Source organism: Peromyscus maniculatus, chromosome 6, assembly GCF_049852395.1.
Source record: "Peromyscus maniculatus bairdii isolate BWxNUB_F1_BW_parent chromosome 6, HU_Pman_BW_mat_3.1, whole genome shotgun sequence".
NCBI lineage: Eukaryota > Metazoa > Chordata > Mammalia > Rodentia > Cricetidae > Peromyscus > Peromyscus maniculatus.
The window spans coordinates 98,476,856-98,491,231 of NC_134857.1; the positions used below are offsets into that span (position 1 = coordinate 98,476,856).

General features: G+C 36.3%; 1 protein-coding gene across 1 annotated transcript in view; it reads left to right on the forward strand.

The window, feature by feature from the left end:
* The window catches only part of Dpyd (dihydropyrimidine dehydrogenase), an 837,903-nt gene that overhangs the window by 242,200 nt on the left and 581,327 nt on the right, over positions 1-14,376 (forward strand). Inside the window, exon 8 of the mRNA XM_006977841.4 lies at positions 4,505-4,592. Within this exon, the coding sequence (XP_006977903.2) occupies positions 4,505-4,592 (88 nt within the window). The remainder of the gene's footprint in view (positions 1-4,504; positions 4,593-14,376) is intronic.

The window sequence follows — 14,376 nt, forward strand, 5'->3', positions numbered from 1 at the left end:
CTCTCCTTGTTTCTTAGCCTCTCTGTGTCTGTGGATTATAACATGATTATTCTTTACCTAACAATTCATATCAACTTGTAAGTGAGTATATACAATGTTTGTATTTCTGGGTCTGGGTTACCTCACTCAGGTGATTTTTTTTTTCTAGTTTCATTCATTTGTCTGCAAATTTCATGTGTGTAAATCCCATTGTCTAAATATACCACATTTTCTTTATCCATTCTTCAGTTGAGAGACATGTAGGTTATTTCCACTTTCCGGCTATTATCAATAACACTGCTATGAACATAGTTGAGCGAGTGTCCTTGTGGTAAGATGGAGCATCCTTTGGGTATATGCTCAAGAGAGGTATAGCTAGATCTTGAGGTAGATCGATTCCCAATTCTCTGAGGAAACTCCATATTGATTTCCATAGTGGCTGTACAAGGGGCAAAGACTTCTTCTAAGAGACAACATTTCAACAAGTTTACAAAATATTTTCAAAGTAATCAGTTTCCACAACTGAATTCCAGTACAGATTTTGCCAGTATGTATTTTTCTAGGCAAATTCTGTTATTACTGTTGAATTTATTAGCATAGATTTAGACATGGTCTTTCTGGGGTCAACCTATACTTGTGGTTTTAATCGCCTTCGCCTTTCTAATGTGTTTTCTCAACTTAGTTTCTTAAGAAACTATGCTTTGGTCTTCATAGTTAACATTATGTTTAAAAGAACCAGTTCTAAAGTTTGTGTTTTCTTATTCATTAATAGCTGATTAGATCTTCACATATTTCCCCTTTTATTCTTATCTTTTTAAGTTCTTGTTAACACAGTGAATACAGAATTCATGATAAACCAATGATCTTAAGTATCTTCACTGTTAAACCTCTAAAAATAAAAAGTAGTTAATTATACAACTCAAAAGTTAAAAACAAAAACTTTGCACAAGCTTCTTTATTTTTTATTTTTTATTTTTTTGTTCAGAGGAAACTTTATTTCAGGTTCTACCATTAATCCATTGCTTCAGGTATTAGCAGTCTTGGGCTTTTCACAGAGAGGTCACAATTCCTCAAATATTTTCGAGTGTTTCCCCAAAGTGGGACACCAAACAGTTCTAGGTACACACAATTCTATAAGGATGCCACAAGCCTGTGCAACTGGATGCTAAGTGGTTGAGGTCCAATGGGAAGGACCTGGGTCTACCTTTCTTTCTTTCTTTCTTTCTTTCTTTCTTTCTTTCTTTCTTTCTTTCTTTCTTTCTTTCTTTCTTTCTTTGTGGAACAGGACAATTCACATCTCTTCTAGGGTACTGAAAAAGCATAAAACCAATTAATGTTGACATGTGTCTGTTCTTTTTTTTATATTTTATTTTATTTTTTATTTTACAATACTATTTAGTTCTACATAATAGCCACAGATTCCCTTGTTCTCTCCCTTCCTGCCCCCCCCCTTCCCCCCAGCCCACTCCCCATTTCCACCTCCTCCAGATCAAGGTCTCCCCCGAGGACTGGGATCAACCTGATAGACTCAGTCCAGGCAGGTCCAGTTCCCTTCCTTCCAGATTGAGCCAAGCGTCCCTGCATAAGTCCCAGGCTTCAAACAGCCAACTCATGCAATGAGCCCAGGACCTGGTACCACTGCCTAGCCTCCCAAACAGATCAAGCCAATCGACTGTCTCACCTATTCAAAGGGCCTGATCCAGTTGGGGGCCCCTCAGCCTTTGGTTCATAGTTCATTTGTTTCCATTCATTTGCTTATTTGTCCCTGTGCTTTATCCAACCTTGGTTTCAACAATTCTCGCTCATATAAACCCTCCTCTTTCTCACTAATTAGACTCCCAGCGCTCCACCTGGGGCCTAGCTGTGGATGTGCACAAGCTTCTTTTAAAGAAGAAATGTATCATCTTTTGCATTATGTAGAAGAGAGTGCTGCTCTTAGCCATCTGTGTATGTCAGCTGTAGTCATTATTCTTTCATTGATAAATATTGTTCTTCTATGATCGAAGCAAAGACTTTATCTTTTAGGAATGTAATGCTGTCGAAATCAAAGTAGCTTACTAAGTTTTGCACAACTTTCTCTGTGAGGAGGAATTGAAGATACAACTCCATTTTTCTCTCTGGGTGCAGATGCATTGGCTCAAATGTAATAACCAAGTACCCTAAACTCCACTCAAGTGACATGTCCCAGTCATATGTTCATCTTCCATCTTCTGTAGTTTGAAAAACATGAACTCACCAACATAATGACCATTTCATGCTTATGCTGCCCAGCCTGCATGATGTCATCATAGAGTGGGTCACAGTGGAGTTCTATAGGAAGTCAGAACTCCTTGGAATACACATATTATTACTGAAGTTGATATATCTCAGAGGTGAGCTGTAGCACTCCCTAAGTGTCAACTGTTTCTGACTCATTTTTGAAGTGGAGTAGAGTAAGTTCATTCATCAAATCAATGGCAACATTCGGGGTTTCCATGTTCTTACTAGTCTGCTTCAGCAATTATACCACATCTGTCACAGAAATTGCAACCAAGGCTACTCTCTATGTAAGCCTACAGTAGTTTACATTCATCCTGTAAGGACCATCTAATCTCAGCAAGGGACACACAGTGAAGTCAATGGAGATTTGATGGGCACCACTACCATCTCTCCCCGTCCTCCCAGCATGCTGGAATGATATGGTGCTAGAGAAACTCACTTAGTCAGGTTTCTGATATTTGCATGTAGACTTCCCAGCTGTGCTAGCTATTTCAACTCTTAGTGCACAGACCAGAGATGCAGTTGGGGATTACTTAACTGACAAGTGTAACAATTTCAATTATGTGTTTGGAGAGTAGGAAAATGCTCACTGACAGGGTCAGTGTCTCTGATGGCTCACTGGGACCCAGACTTTAGTCAGGCTCCATTTTACCTTTCACATAGGTCCCTACTTTGTGTCTCCAGGTATCAATGTCAATAAAGATCATGTGCCTAATTGTCCTTGAAATGTTTGATTATCCCTATTTCCCTGGTGCACAGTTGCCTAGGTAAATGGCCATCATTCCCTATAGGGAAGAAAGCAGGGTAATTATTGGAGTATTTACTTGCCAGGATACTGCAAAGTTCTACCTAGGAGTGTGGTGTCTCTCTTGTGCAGCAGGTTTCCACCTGAAAATTGACTCATGGGTCAGAGAGATGTCTCAGTGGTTAATGATACACACTATTGAACCTGACAACCTGAATTCAATGCCCAGGCACCACATGGTCAAGGAAAGAACTGACTCCTGCAAGTTGTCCTTTGATCTCTGTACATGTTATCTCCCCTTGTTGCCCCAAATAAATAAGAATAATAGTATTTTTAATTGAATCATGTTTGAGACCAACAAAAATATTGTGACTTGTAGTCAGAGTGACTACTCGATCCTTTTGATTTGTTCATATTTATGAAAAATATCTCCTATGAAAACCCTACCCTTTGTACAGATCTCAGTGAAATACCCCGCAGTTTCATACTTTTGACTATAGCTAGAGTGATAGATCTTTACTACCTGAACTACCATACACATGTGAATCATGTGATTTTGTAGTATAATTTCTCATGTAAATCTGCTCTCACTCGACTTTTTGGATCTTTTTAACTCTTTGGTCCCCCTTACTATATTATTATCATCTTATTGTCTCAAGTACATAACATACACATACAATATACACAAGGTGAGAAGTTTTACTAACTTAGTTTCCCTTTTTGAATTTCATTTTGAAATTAGCATACAAAGTAACTTATGGAATTTCCATACCTACTTACTTTGTGGGGTGGGGTGGGGGGTTCTTCCTATATCTTTGCTGTGCCTCCCCATCTATTTTCATGTCACATGTGTTTTATTACCCTTCCCTCTCTCTCACACACAAAAAAATGGAAACAAAAACCAAAAAAAGAACCCCCCCTCTTGGTTATGGAATCCTATCGAATTTCTTGGCTTCTACCCAAATTCACTCTTGCAACACATATATCCAAAGGTAAAGGTCAACATGTTGTATTTGTCTTTTGAAGTCTATATTACCTTATTTCATAATAGTTTCCACGTATACATGTTTTTCTATCATTTTCATATTTTTACCTGTCTTATTGGTTGAAGAAAATCCCACTGTGCGTATGCACAGCATTTTCATTTTCCATTTGTCTGTTGATGGACACCTTGGCTCAGTCTATCTTCTTGCTATTGTGAATCTGGCAGCAATGCACAGGGATGCGAAAGTATCTCCATGGTAGAATGTATAATCATTTGAATATAGGTTTAGGGGATAAATATTACATCATGAAGTAGTTTTACATTTTAACTAACTTGATTGTAACTACTCTGGCTTTTCTACATTATCCCATGAAGAAAATGTTTGAGATAATTATTTACTAATTTCATTAAATAAACCTGTCCACCAAAACTTTTATAGTTATTTCCTTGACTTTGTATGTTCAATATTTAGTTTTAATTAATCAACTGCTAAAATTAAAAAAAAAAACATTACTCAAAAATACTGTTTCTTACAGATAATGTGTGGTAAAAGCCTTTCCACAGATGAAATGACCCTTAGCACTTTGAAAGAAAATGGCTACAAAGCTGCTTTCATTGGAATAGGTGAGTGACTTATTTCTAAATAGCTTTATTTAAATTCAATGTTTTCTTTCTGACAATATCCATTAGAATGAGTGAGTACCTTTAGACCTTTCTCTAATGGAAACATCTTCCATGGACTGATACACCATCATGACTGGGTACACATGGATCCTGTGGTTACAGGCCTGCTTGTGGTGCTTCATGTGCATTGAGAACAAGCTTCACCAAGAGATGTTTATCTTCTTAGGACTCCCACTGCACTGGAAGCACCAGAAGTGGGCTCTAGGGTGAAAATTGCCCTCCATGATGTGGTAACTCAAAATCTGGCTAGATGCTGTAGCTTTCTGTTAATCTTAATACAATTGATTAATAATGAAGCACACAGTTGGCATCATTCTATATCCATTTTCTGAACTCTCCAAATATTTTGGAAAGTATATCACAGATATGAATATTCAAACAATTTCCCTTCCACTTATTATTTACTGAGAGACGAGAGAACACAAATTGTTGATTAAATTTCATCCTTGTTTCAAGATTTCTAGTTTTTTTTTCAATTCCATGTTGTACTCTAGAAAATTCTGAGATGTGAACTGAGCATATTAAGTCAGTAATCTTTTAAATACAACTCCACCTGTCTGTCTTTCAACCAATATCCTTTTCAGTCTACACTCTTTGAACATCTGAGTATTGTCTGCATAGATGCAAACCTTTCCATATCATATTTTTCAGTGATTGCATGCTGGGTAGTGCTCAGCAGAGCTTGGTGCAAAGGTAGAGGTCTCATTACATTTGTAGAGTGCAACCTATTAATGCGTCTTTACTAACCAGATTTTGCTCATTTGAATGATACATTCCTTTACTTCAGCATTGGGACCAGAACCAAGGGAAGCTCTGTCACTAACTGTATTTGATTTAAAAATTATTTACAGAAAAAAAGTAAGCGTGCTATCTTTTTGCAGTGTTGGACCTCCTCTCAAACCTTGTTAGTACCATCATCATCAGTACGTTTCTATATCATTTACATTAAGTATAGTGACCAATCTGTACACTCATAATGGGAAGAGGAGATGTGTTATTCTCCCTAGGTTTTCATTTCAATGATGTTTTGAATTTAGATCTGCTTTTCAACTTCATGATTTTACTGAGAAAAAAGACATAGCACAGTGTCTGTAAGGTATATTTGATGATCCAAGAAATATTGAATCTGTAAGAGCTCCTGCTTTGCCCTACCTCTCGTTGTTCACAAGTTCTTGTTCCATGATAAGTGAAAGATTTAGAGAGAAATTATGTCTTGTGATGCCATCAAGCAACACTAAAATCCACCATTATGTTTCCTGCAGAAGCTAGACACCAAAGATTAATTTTTACTGTTACAGTAGAACATCCTAGAACAACTCCACCTATCTCTATGGACACTTCTATAAAGAATGACTGAACTCAGGAAACAGGGGTCAATCAAATAGCATCATTGAAAGAGTTCCAAATTTAACACATAAATAATCCTGCATTAGAAAAATTTGGAATAATTAAGAGGTTAATAACATCTGGTGATTTTAGCAGTCAGAAATACCTTCTATTTGAAAAAAAAAAAAAAAGACATGTCAGGTCTTTCTTAGAATTCTTTCCCTTAAGTTCCCTTACAATATCAGTTTATCATGGAGCTACAGTGTTTCAAGGCCAGTCTTTGTTGGCCCCTGCACTGTGTGATTGAAATGCACCTAACATGCAATCCTTTTGTATTTACATTGTATATTCTCATGCTGAAAAGCAAATCCTTTGACATTTTAGTGTGCTGATATGAGGAATGCAACTATGTCCTATTTCAGTATTTTGTATGAAATATACACAAATAAGTTTTATGTCATCAGGAAAAATGCTTTTGTCTATGGGAGATAAGTAGCCATATCTCCCGGGAAAGTCTTTTTTAACACCCCTTGGCCATTTGGGACTTTATGATCTTTCTATTACCATGTAACTGTATTTGGAAAGCCTCACATCCTTGTTGCTCTTGCTTCTATAACATAACTAGCCTTCTCTCACTTGTTTTATCTAGTTTTTCTCATTGAGTTTAAAAAAGAGTTAGAATGGGCACTTTGTGATATTTGGGAGATACGTTTGGTTGCTTTAGGCACACATTGGAGACTGGAGCAGTGTTCAGCTTATGCTGGAAGATTTCAAGGAACAGGAAAAACCATGTTTGATGCAGCACTTCCTTCTTTGGTTCCTGAGTGATAACCATGTTCTTGTTCACAGGCAACACCTGTAGTTAGGTTTGCGGTGTAGAAGTTGAACACACCACTCCTTCTTCTACCTCATTGTCTATAACTTCATCATAAAACATAGCTAGCAGTGAAAGATGATTGGAAATGTGACCATAGGTAAATGGACATTGGGTTCCTAATATCCTGGAGACACAGAAGAAAGAGGTACATAGTGCTTCTGCCACAATCTGCATTGTCCTTGGTGTTTGATGTGTGAAATTCTTCAGTCACCTAACCAGAAAGGAAATGATCTTAGTACTTTGGGCTTCATTATTGGTTGCATTGGTAATTTAGTAATTAAAAAAAAAAGGAGAAATGATCTTTTTTAAGTGAAAATGCCATATAGTTCTCCAATATTTACAACTACTATCTTACTTTATTATCTTATCAAAAGAAAAATATTTCATTAGATGTAACTTTGTCTGAATACTTCATTAAGCACATTGAATTAATATAAGTGTATTCTCATTGTTGCTCATTTTAAATATTGTATATATTGCTGGAAAAAATCACTTTTATATTCCACGCCCCCCCCAATGACACTAATTGAATCCACTAAGGTATGTATCTCATTGCGTGCATATTTTATAAATGATTAAGTACGTTTTAACTACTGAGATGAGACCTTGTGTTTACTCACATTAGACTTAGTTGTCATTGAGACAACTTGGGATTGAAGGCCCTAGAATTTTGATATTTTTACTCCAATAAAAGTACTCACACAGTGTGTTACTGTCACTGCTCAGAATGGGAGTTAGAATGTCTCCTCTCTACAGATTTTGCAAAATACTGATTATCTCTCTTTGCTCATTGAATTCATGATCTTGACCCCCACCTCCCTTGCTCATAGAATCCCTCTTCCCTCTCTTCGACTGGACTCCCAGAGCTTGGCCTGGTGCTTGGTTGTGGATCTCTGCATCTGATTCCATCAGTTACTGAATGAAAGTACTATGATGGTGGTTAGGGTGTTTACCAATCTGATTACCAGGTTAGGCCAGTTCAGGCACCCTCTCCACTATTGCTAGTAGTCCATTCTGGGGTTGTCTTCCCATTACATATGGTTGGATACCTTGCTAACCCCTGATAAAGCAGGGAGGGGCTTGGTCCTGCCTCAACTGATTGTACCAGGCTTAACTGTCCCCCCATGGGAGAACTTACCTTGTTGTAGGAGTGGATGAGGGGTGGGAGGGGGAAGGTAGGGAAGTGAGAGGAGGGATAAGAGGGGGATCTGTGGTTGGTATGTAAAATAAATAAAAATAATAATAAAAAAGAAAATAGAAGAAAAGGAAATTCCAAAGAAAAATAATATGTTATAAAGAACCAATGTTGTGTTGCATATATTTAGGGTGTTACTTGGTGGAAACATTGTTATATGTGTTTATTTTTATTGTGTGTGTTTGTACATACATACTATATTATATATAAAATACATTTAATGTGGCTTAATAGTCAAAAATCTGATAACCATAGTTGTGAATTGTAAGAATTCTGAGGTAATGATCACTGTTTCCAATATAGTATGTCTAATACCTACTAATAAGGAGTATATGAATAAAGCAAGGACCAAATGACAGTGGTGTTCTATATGCAGTGCTAAAGATCAAAATAACAAAGAAATCTAAATTCAGGGGCATGCTTGGTTTTAAACTGGGTTAGGAAATGTCAGGTGATTCAAATAGAACAACCACATCACAGAACATGAAGGCTGGAGTAAGCATGAGGATTTGGAATGTGAGCCTCTTCTAGATCCAGATGTTTAAGGAGCAGACAAATCCTCATTGCTTCATTCATCTTCTGGGTTGTCCATTTTCTGAGGGTTCACACTCACATCCTTACAAAATAGAGTGGTGTTAAATAAAAGTTTAGCAACCTGTGAGAGAAGAACCATTGGCTGAGATACCCTCAGATAATCAATGCAACTTTAAGTTATATTGGGTTAGTTCATTTCATTTTTGAAATTTCAGAGAAGGAAGAATGTTGCAGGGTTATCTTCCATGACCATCACTGTGGTGATAATTTATCTATGTCCCTCCCCAATAAAATTTATCTGAAGATCAGAGGATAAAGGTCAGCCATTATTAGTAAAAACAGAAGTCAAGCAACATTAGCACACGCCCTAAATCTGTCTGTATCCCTGTGAGTTCAAGGCCATACTAGGGAACAGAGCCAAGTGTAATGACACACGCCTTTAATCCCAGTACCAACCACAGAGACCTGGAGGTCTGTACAGACAAGCAATGGCAAGGAAGTGAGGTAGCTGGGCTAAGCGCTAATGAGCGAGCCGAACAGCAAGGCAATAATGGCTTAAGTAGACAGGAAGTAGCTAGCACATTGGAAGCTGTGGCACGGTGAAGTAAGGTTGGCTGGTGGTTATTACTGTTTCCCTGATCTTTAAGGCTTTCACCCCTATATTTGGCCCTGTGTTTTTTATTTAATAAAAATGCTTAGAAATTCATCTCCACATCACAGTAGGCAATCTGGCACAATGTGAGCAGGCAGACATTGCAGGGATGACCTGTTTCTGCCTTTATTCAGAAGGCATTTTTGAGTCCCTTATTGCTAACACCACTCCCATTATTTACTACTACTGGATCTCTGTTGCAGGCACTTTCCTATCTGGTCCTTTTGGCCACATTGTCAACATGTCAAAGTCAAGGGTGCTGTCTTTAAGCTTCCCTATACCTTCCTATTTCCTTTGGATAAAGGAGATTACAGGACTGGTAGAGTGTATGCTGTGCTTGAGGCCTCGGGTATTACCACCAATAAATAAATCAATAAATAGCCCCCTGAGTACCTAGGCCATAGTCGGAGCTCTATAAGTATTACTTTAGTATTGAATTTTAATGTAACAATTTTAGCAATTTACCAAAGTAAAAGACTAGAATATTTTAAAACATTGATGATTTTTATGTATTCCAGTACAAATAAAACCTATGATGGTACCTTGTCACTTTTTGTATGGTTGATATTACCACTTAATGAAATGAACAAATCAGAAGAGCTGCCTTTAGAGTGGTGGTATTGCCACCTACCACTGTAACATTAATGGGACTCTAGGCTCTATTTAAAATATAAACCAATCTGTTCACTCTTGGCATGGCCTTGGAGGTGGGTGTGACTAGCAGTCATTATGGAAAGTCGAGTTAAGTTTAAGAAAAGCAGAACAACATACAACATACAACTCTAAACATTCTAACATCAACCAATAATTGGTCACTAATCATGGAAAATCAATTTTATAGGAAAAGTAACATTAATCTAAACAATGTCATCCCCTAAGATTAAAAGTCTTCTCTAGATCCAAGATCAAAAGCAAATGTGTTCTGAGGACACCTGCCTGCATTGTAACATTTCACTTAAGGCTGTTGAACACAAACATATATTCTTGAAAAATTAGATTCTATATTTAGTTTCATTTCTCATTGTTACAACCATTTGGGTTATTTTTCCTTTCATTTAGTTACTAGAAGAGACGACTATTTTGTAATGTGAAGATTACCAAATATTATAACAGCTGAAGAAGAGATAATTACAATTAAGAAAATCCATTGAGAAACTGTGGTATTAAATTTGCTGTTCTGTGGCCTTTACTTAACTCTCTTGTGCCTTCTTACAGCCAGAATTAGTCTCTGCAAAAGTTATTCTTAATTAGTTTCTTAATCAGGAATTTCTAAATTGTAGATAATCATGTATGTTTTCTATTTACTTAGAAGAAAATACAATAAAGTTTTTAGACAACCCACTTTACTTCTGCGCCCCAGATAAAAACTGGTTACCTACTCAATATCCACAATTATAAATACATTATTTAAAATAATAAACCTGACTTAACTGTAAGCAAAAAGGCATGAATATGTTACTGTGAATATTACTTTTTTAATTTGTAATATTGTTTAATCTAGTATCACTTGTAAGTACTCTCTTATAATTGTGAGATGGCTCCCAAGAATTTGAAAATGAGGGAAAAGGAATTCCAGCTGAGAGTTCATTAAATCATCTGTTAATGAGTTCATGAAAAGCCCCAGAGGGGATAAAAGAGATGTAGGGCAATTATTCTTTGATCGTATTAACATATCTATAGAAAGCACATATTAATCTTCAAAAGCAGGTGGTAGGATGGTCACCTTATGAAAATAGAAGAAAATAATATAGACTCTGAGAAAGATTTGTCAGTGTTCTTTTACAGATACCTAAATTAGTATTCCCTGAGTGATTTTAGCTTATATCATGTGATAGCCAAGTAAGTCTATTTTGTCTTCAATGCTTAAATTATGTTTTAATATATTTTTAGACGTGTCAGTATGTGTGAATATATGTAAGGACAGCTTCTTAGAGTCAGTAGTTTCTTTCCACCATACAAGTGCAGGGACTGAACACAGACTCCCTTGCCTACTCAGCTCTGTTGCTGGCCCCAGGTAACTATTTTGAAGATGGCTAAATTTTTTTGTTCTGATTCTAAGTTCACACAGTTGGCAATAATTTTGAAATAGATTGATTGTCAGAGACAAAGATCATGGGTAAACCTTGTCTACATGATCTTCTTCTCTACTTAAGCCAATTGCCTCACATATATTGTCAGTCACTATTCATGACACTCAGGATGAACTAAGACATCCTTAGGATACTGGAACTGTATGAATCTACTGTGTAGTTTGTTTGTTTACTCTTTGGGGGCCCACCACCCAGCTCCCAAATGAATACACTGAGACATTCTTACTTATGAATGAGCAGCCTTAGCTTGGCTTGTTTCTAGCCAGCTTTTCTAACTTGAATTTTCCTGTATCTCTTCTTCCATGTTTTGCCTCTGAGATTTTTTACTTTTCTTTATTCTATATGTCTTTCTTCCCTTCTTACTCCGTGGCTGGCTGTATGGCTGGGTGTCTGGCCCTTGGTGCCCTCCTCTCCTCCTTCTCTCACTCCTCACTAGCTTTCTTCTCTATTCTGAAGCCTAGAATTTCTCTTTCTATTTATTCTCTCTGCCAGGCAGCTCTGTCTAGGCCTCCTCTGCCTACCTATGGGCCATTTAGATCCTTATTAGATCACTCAGATGTTTTAGACAGGCTAAATAACACAACTTTACAGAGTTAAACAAATGCAACACAAAATAGTACAACAGACCTTTGTGTCATTAAACAAATATTCCACAACATCAACAAATCTAACACATCTTAAACTAATATTCCACAACACTACTCTTTTAGTTTTATAGTTACCATTTGTAGAATTCAACCATCATTTCATATACAGCCATCTTTCCAAAGCACATTTTCCCAATATTCTATCTATATGCTTTTCCCCACTGAGAAAATTCTTGAATCTCTCTTGATGCTAATATCAATACTCTTTAGACTATTCCTCCCACAGAACAAATCCTTCATGATACTCTCATTCTGATTCACCTGAACAAATGTTTTTCTATGTTGATAATGAGATACTCATGTTACATTAATATAAAGGACTTTAGTATCCCTTTTATTATTTTGGTTAGATGTGTTTATCTATTATCTCTTTGAAATGTGTGAGTACAAATATACTTCATTTTGATACTCAAAATTTTCAGCATATTCTTGTCACAGTTTATCAATAATGTATTTGGGGAACTAAAATTTTTGAGGAAAGAAAATTAGAGAAAGGAAGAGAGAATAAGAATGTTATTGCTTGAAAGGGTTCAAGATATTACCATTTAACCATTTAATTCATTCATTCTCCCCGCTCTGTCTTTCTCTGTTTTTTTCTCTCCCTTCCTCCCTCCATTCATGTCCTCCAAAATTCAAAGGCAAGTTCATTGGCTCTGATTAATCCTTATCTAATTGTTCTATTTAGTCCTTATTGTGGCATCTAGAATTACATGCTTATGATATTTGCTTTGAGGATTTGGAGTTAATTTTTAAGAGTAGATTTATTTTCTTATAGAGGTTTAGTTAAGTATTTTATTTTTATATAAGAAATTGTTTTAAGGGCTGATGAATTTTCTCTGTGGGTACAGGCAAGATAATAATTTGAGTTTGATCCATGAGCACCATTTAATAAAAGGAAAAAATAAACTCGCACATATTGTTCTCTTGTCTGCATCCATATATGCTCTGCCCACATACAATAAATAAATTTTAAAAATGAAGTTAAAAAGGAAACTATTTTGAAGACATTAGCTTTTCTTATAAGTGGAAATTCTTAAATACTGTCCATGGTAAACATATATTTATTTGGTCATATATTAACTTGATCATTAATTAATTAAAATAAATATTTTTTCTAAGATACTCTATATATTTTGTTATTTTTAGTTAATGAAAGTTATGAAAAAGTATAAATGATTTTTTTACTTTCAAATATTTTTATTGTCTTTGGATTTTTTTTTTAAATAGAGATAGAGAGGGATTTCTGTTACATTTCTCCCTGTATGTTTTATGAAATAAAGATATATTTCCCTTATGGTAGCTACCCTTACTAAAGAAGGGGAAAAAAAGTGTTTTCATTATGTAAGAATTTGTTTTGTTTTAGTGTTCCCAGTGGCTTAATGAGTTCTTACAAAGTAGTTGATAAAAGGATTAGTAAATCATTGAAGTAAGGAAAATGTTTATTTTTTTCCCACTTGTTAGGCTACTAGTTGCATTTTGGAGAGAACACTACCATTTGAATCTTGGAGGGGACTTTTTGAGCATATACTGTGAGCACAGTCATCATCTTCTGTGGCTGCTCTGGCCAAAGACCTCAGACTGGATAGTACACATCCAGGTTCATATGGTGTAGAAACTAGAGGCTTGAGATCATGGGAAAACATGCTTGGGTTCTAGTGGGGGCCCCTTCCTGGCTTTCAGGAAGCTTTGAACTTACGTAGTTTTTTCTTTGTTCATCTAATTGTTCTCTTTTTTAAAACCTCTTTTTTGTTGTTGTTTCTAAAGAAATATTAATCCCAAAGCAGTGGACTTTAAACTTGTGATTCCCTATACTGAATCTAAACCCCAGTGTCATCCTCCAACCTAAACTTGATTTTTACATCTTAAATATAAGAATTTTAATGGGACATAGGCATGTACTATGTGAAATGAGCTATGATTGTTTTTGTACATGTAGTCATCATCCTTTAAGTCTCAGCTGTCCTCTTGATGTCAGATGTGGACATTGGAAGGTGATAAACATAATAAAGGTAGTGTGTGTTGTCACTGAAACATTAAGGGCACTGTAGTACACCTCCTCCAATTCAATACAGTTGCCTGTGAAGAATTCCAGACCTCACTGAATGTGTGTTTGTGACATAGACAAGTCCAATACAGTAGCCTCAGGCCCTTGGGAAAATAGCAAAACCTTCCCCCAAAGTAAGGTTGAGAGCAGTGACAAAGCCCTCCTCTGGTCCAGGTGTGAATGATGGTAGAGTGGTCAGAAATTATTCTACAGTAGCTTTCTCCCTCTGGATACTCATATCCTATAGACTGCACTAATTTGAGAAATCCGTGGAGTCTATTTAACAAGCAAAGGAATCTATTTGGGGGTTAACTCACTACCATGGAGATTTATGGTAAGGTCCAGGAAAGCTGAGCTAT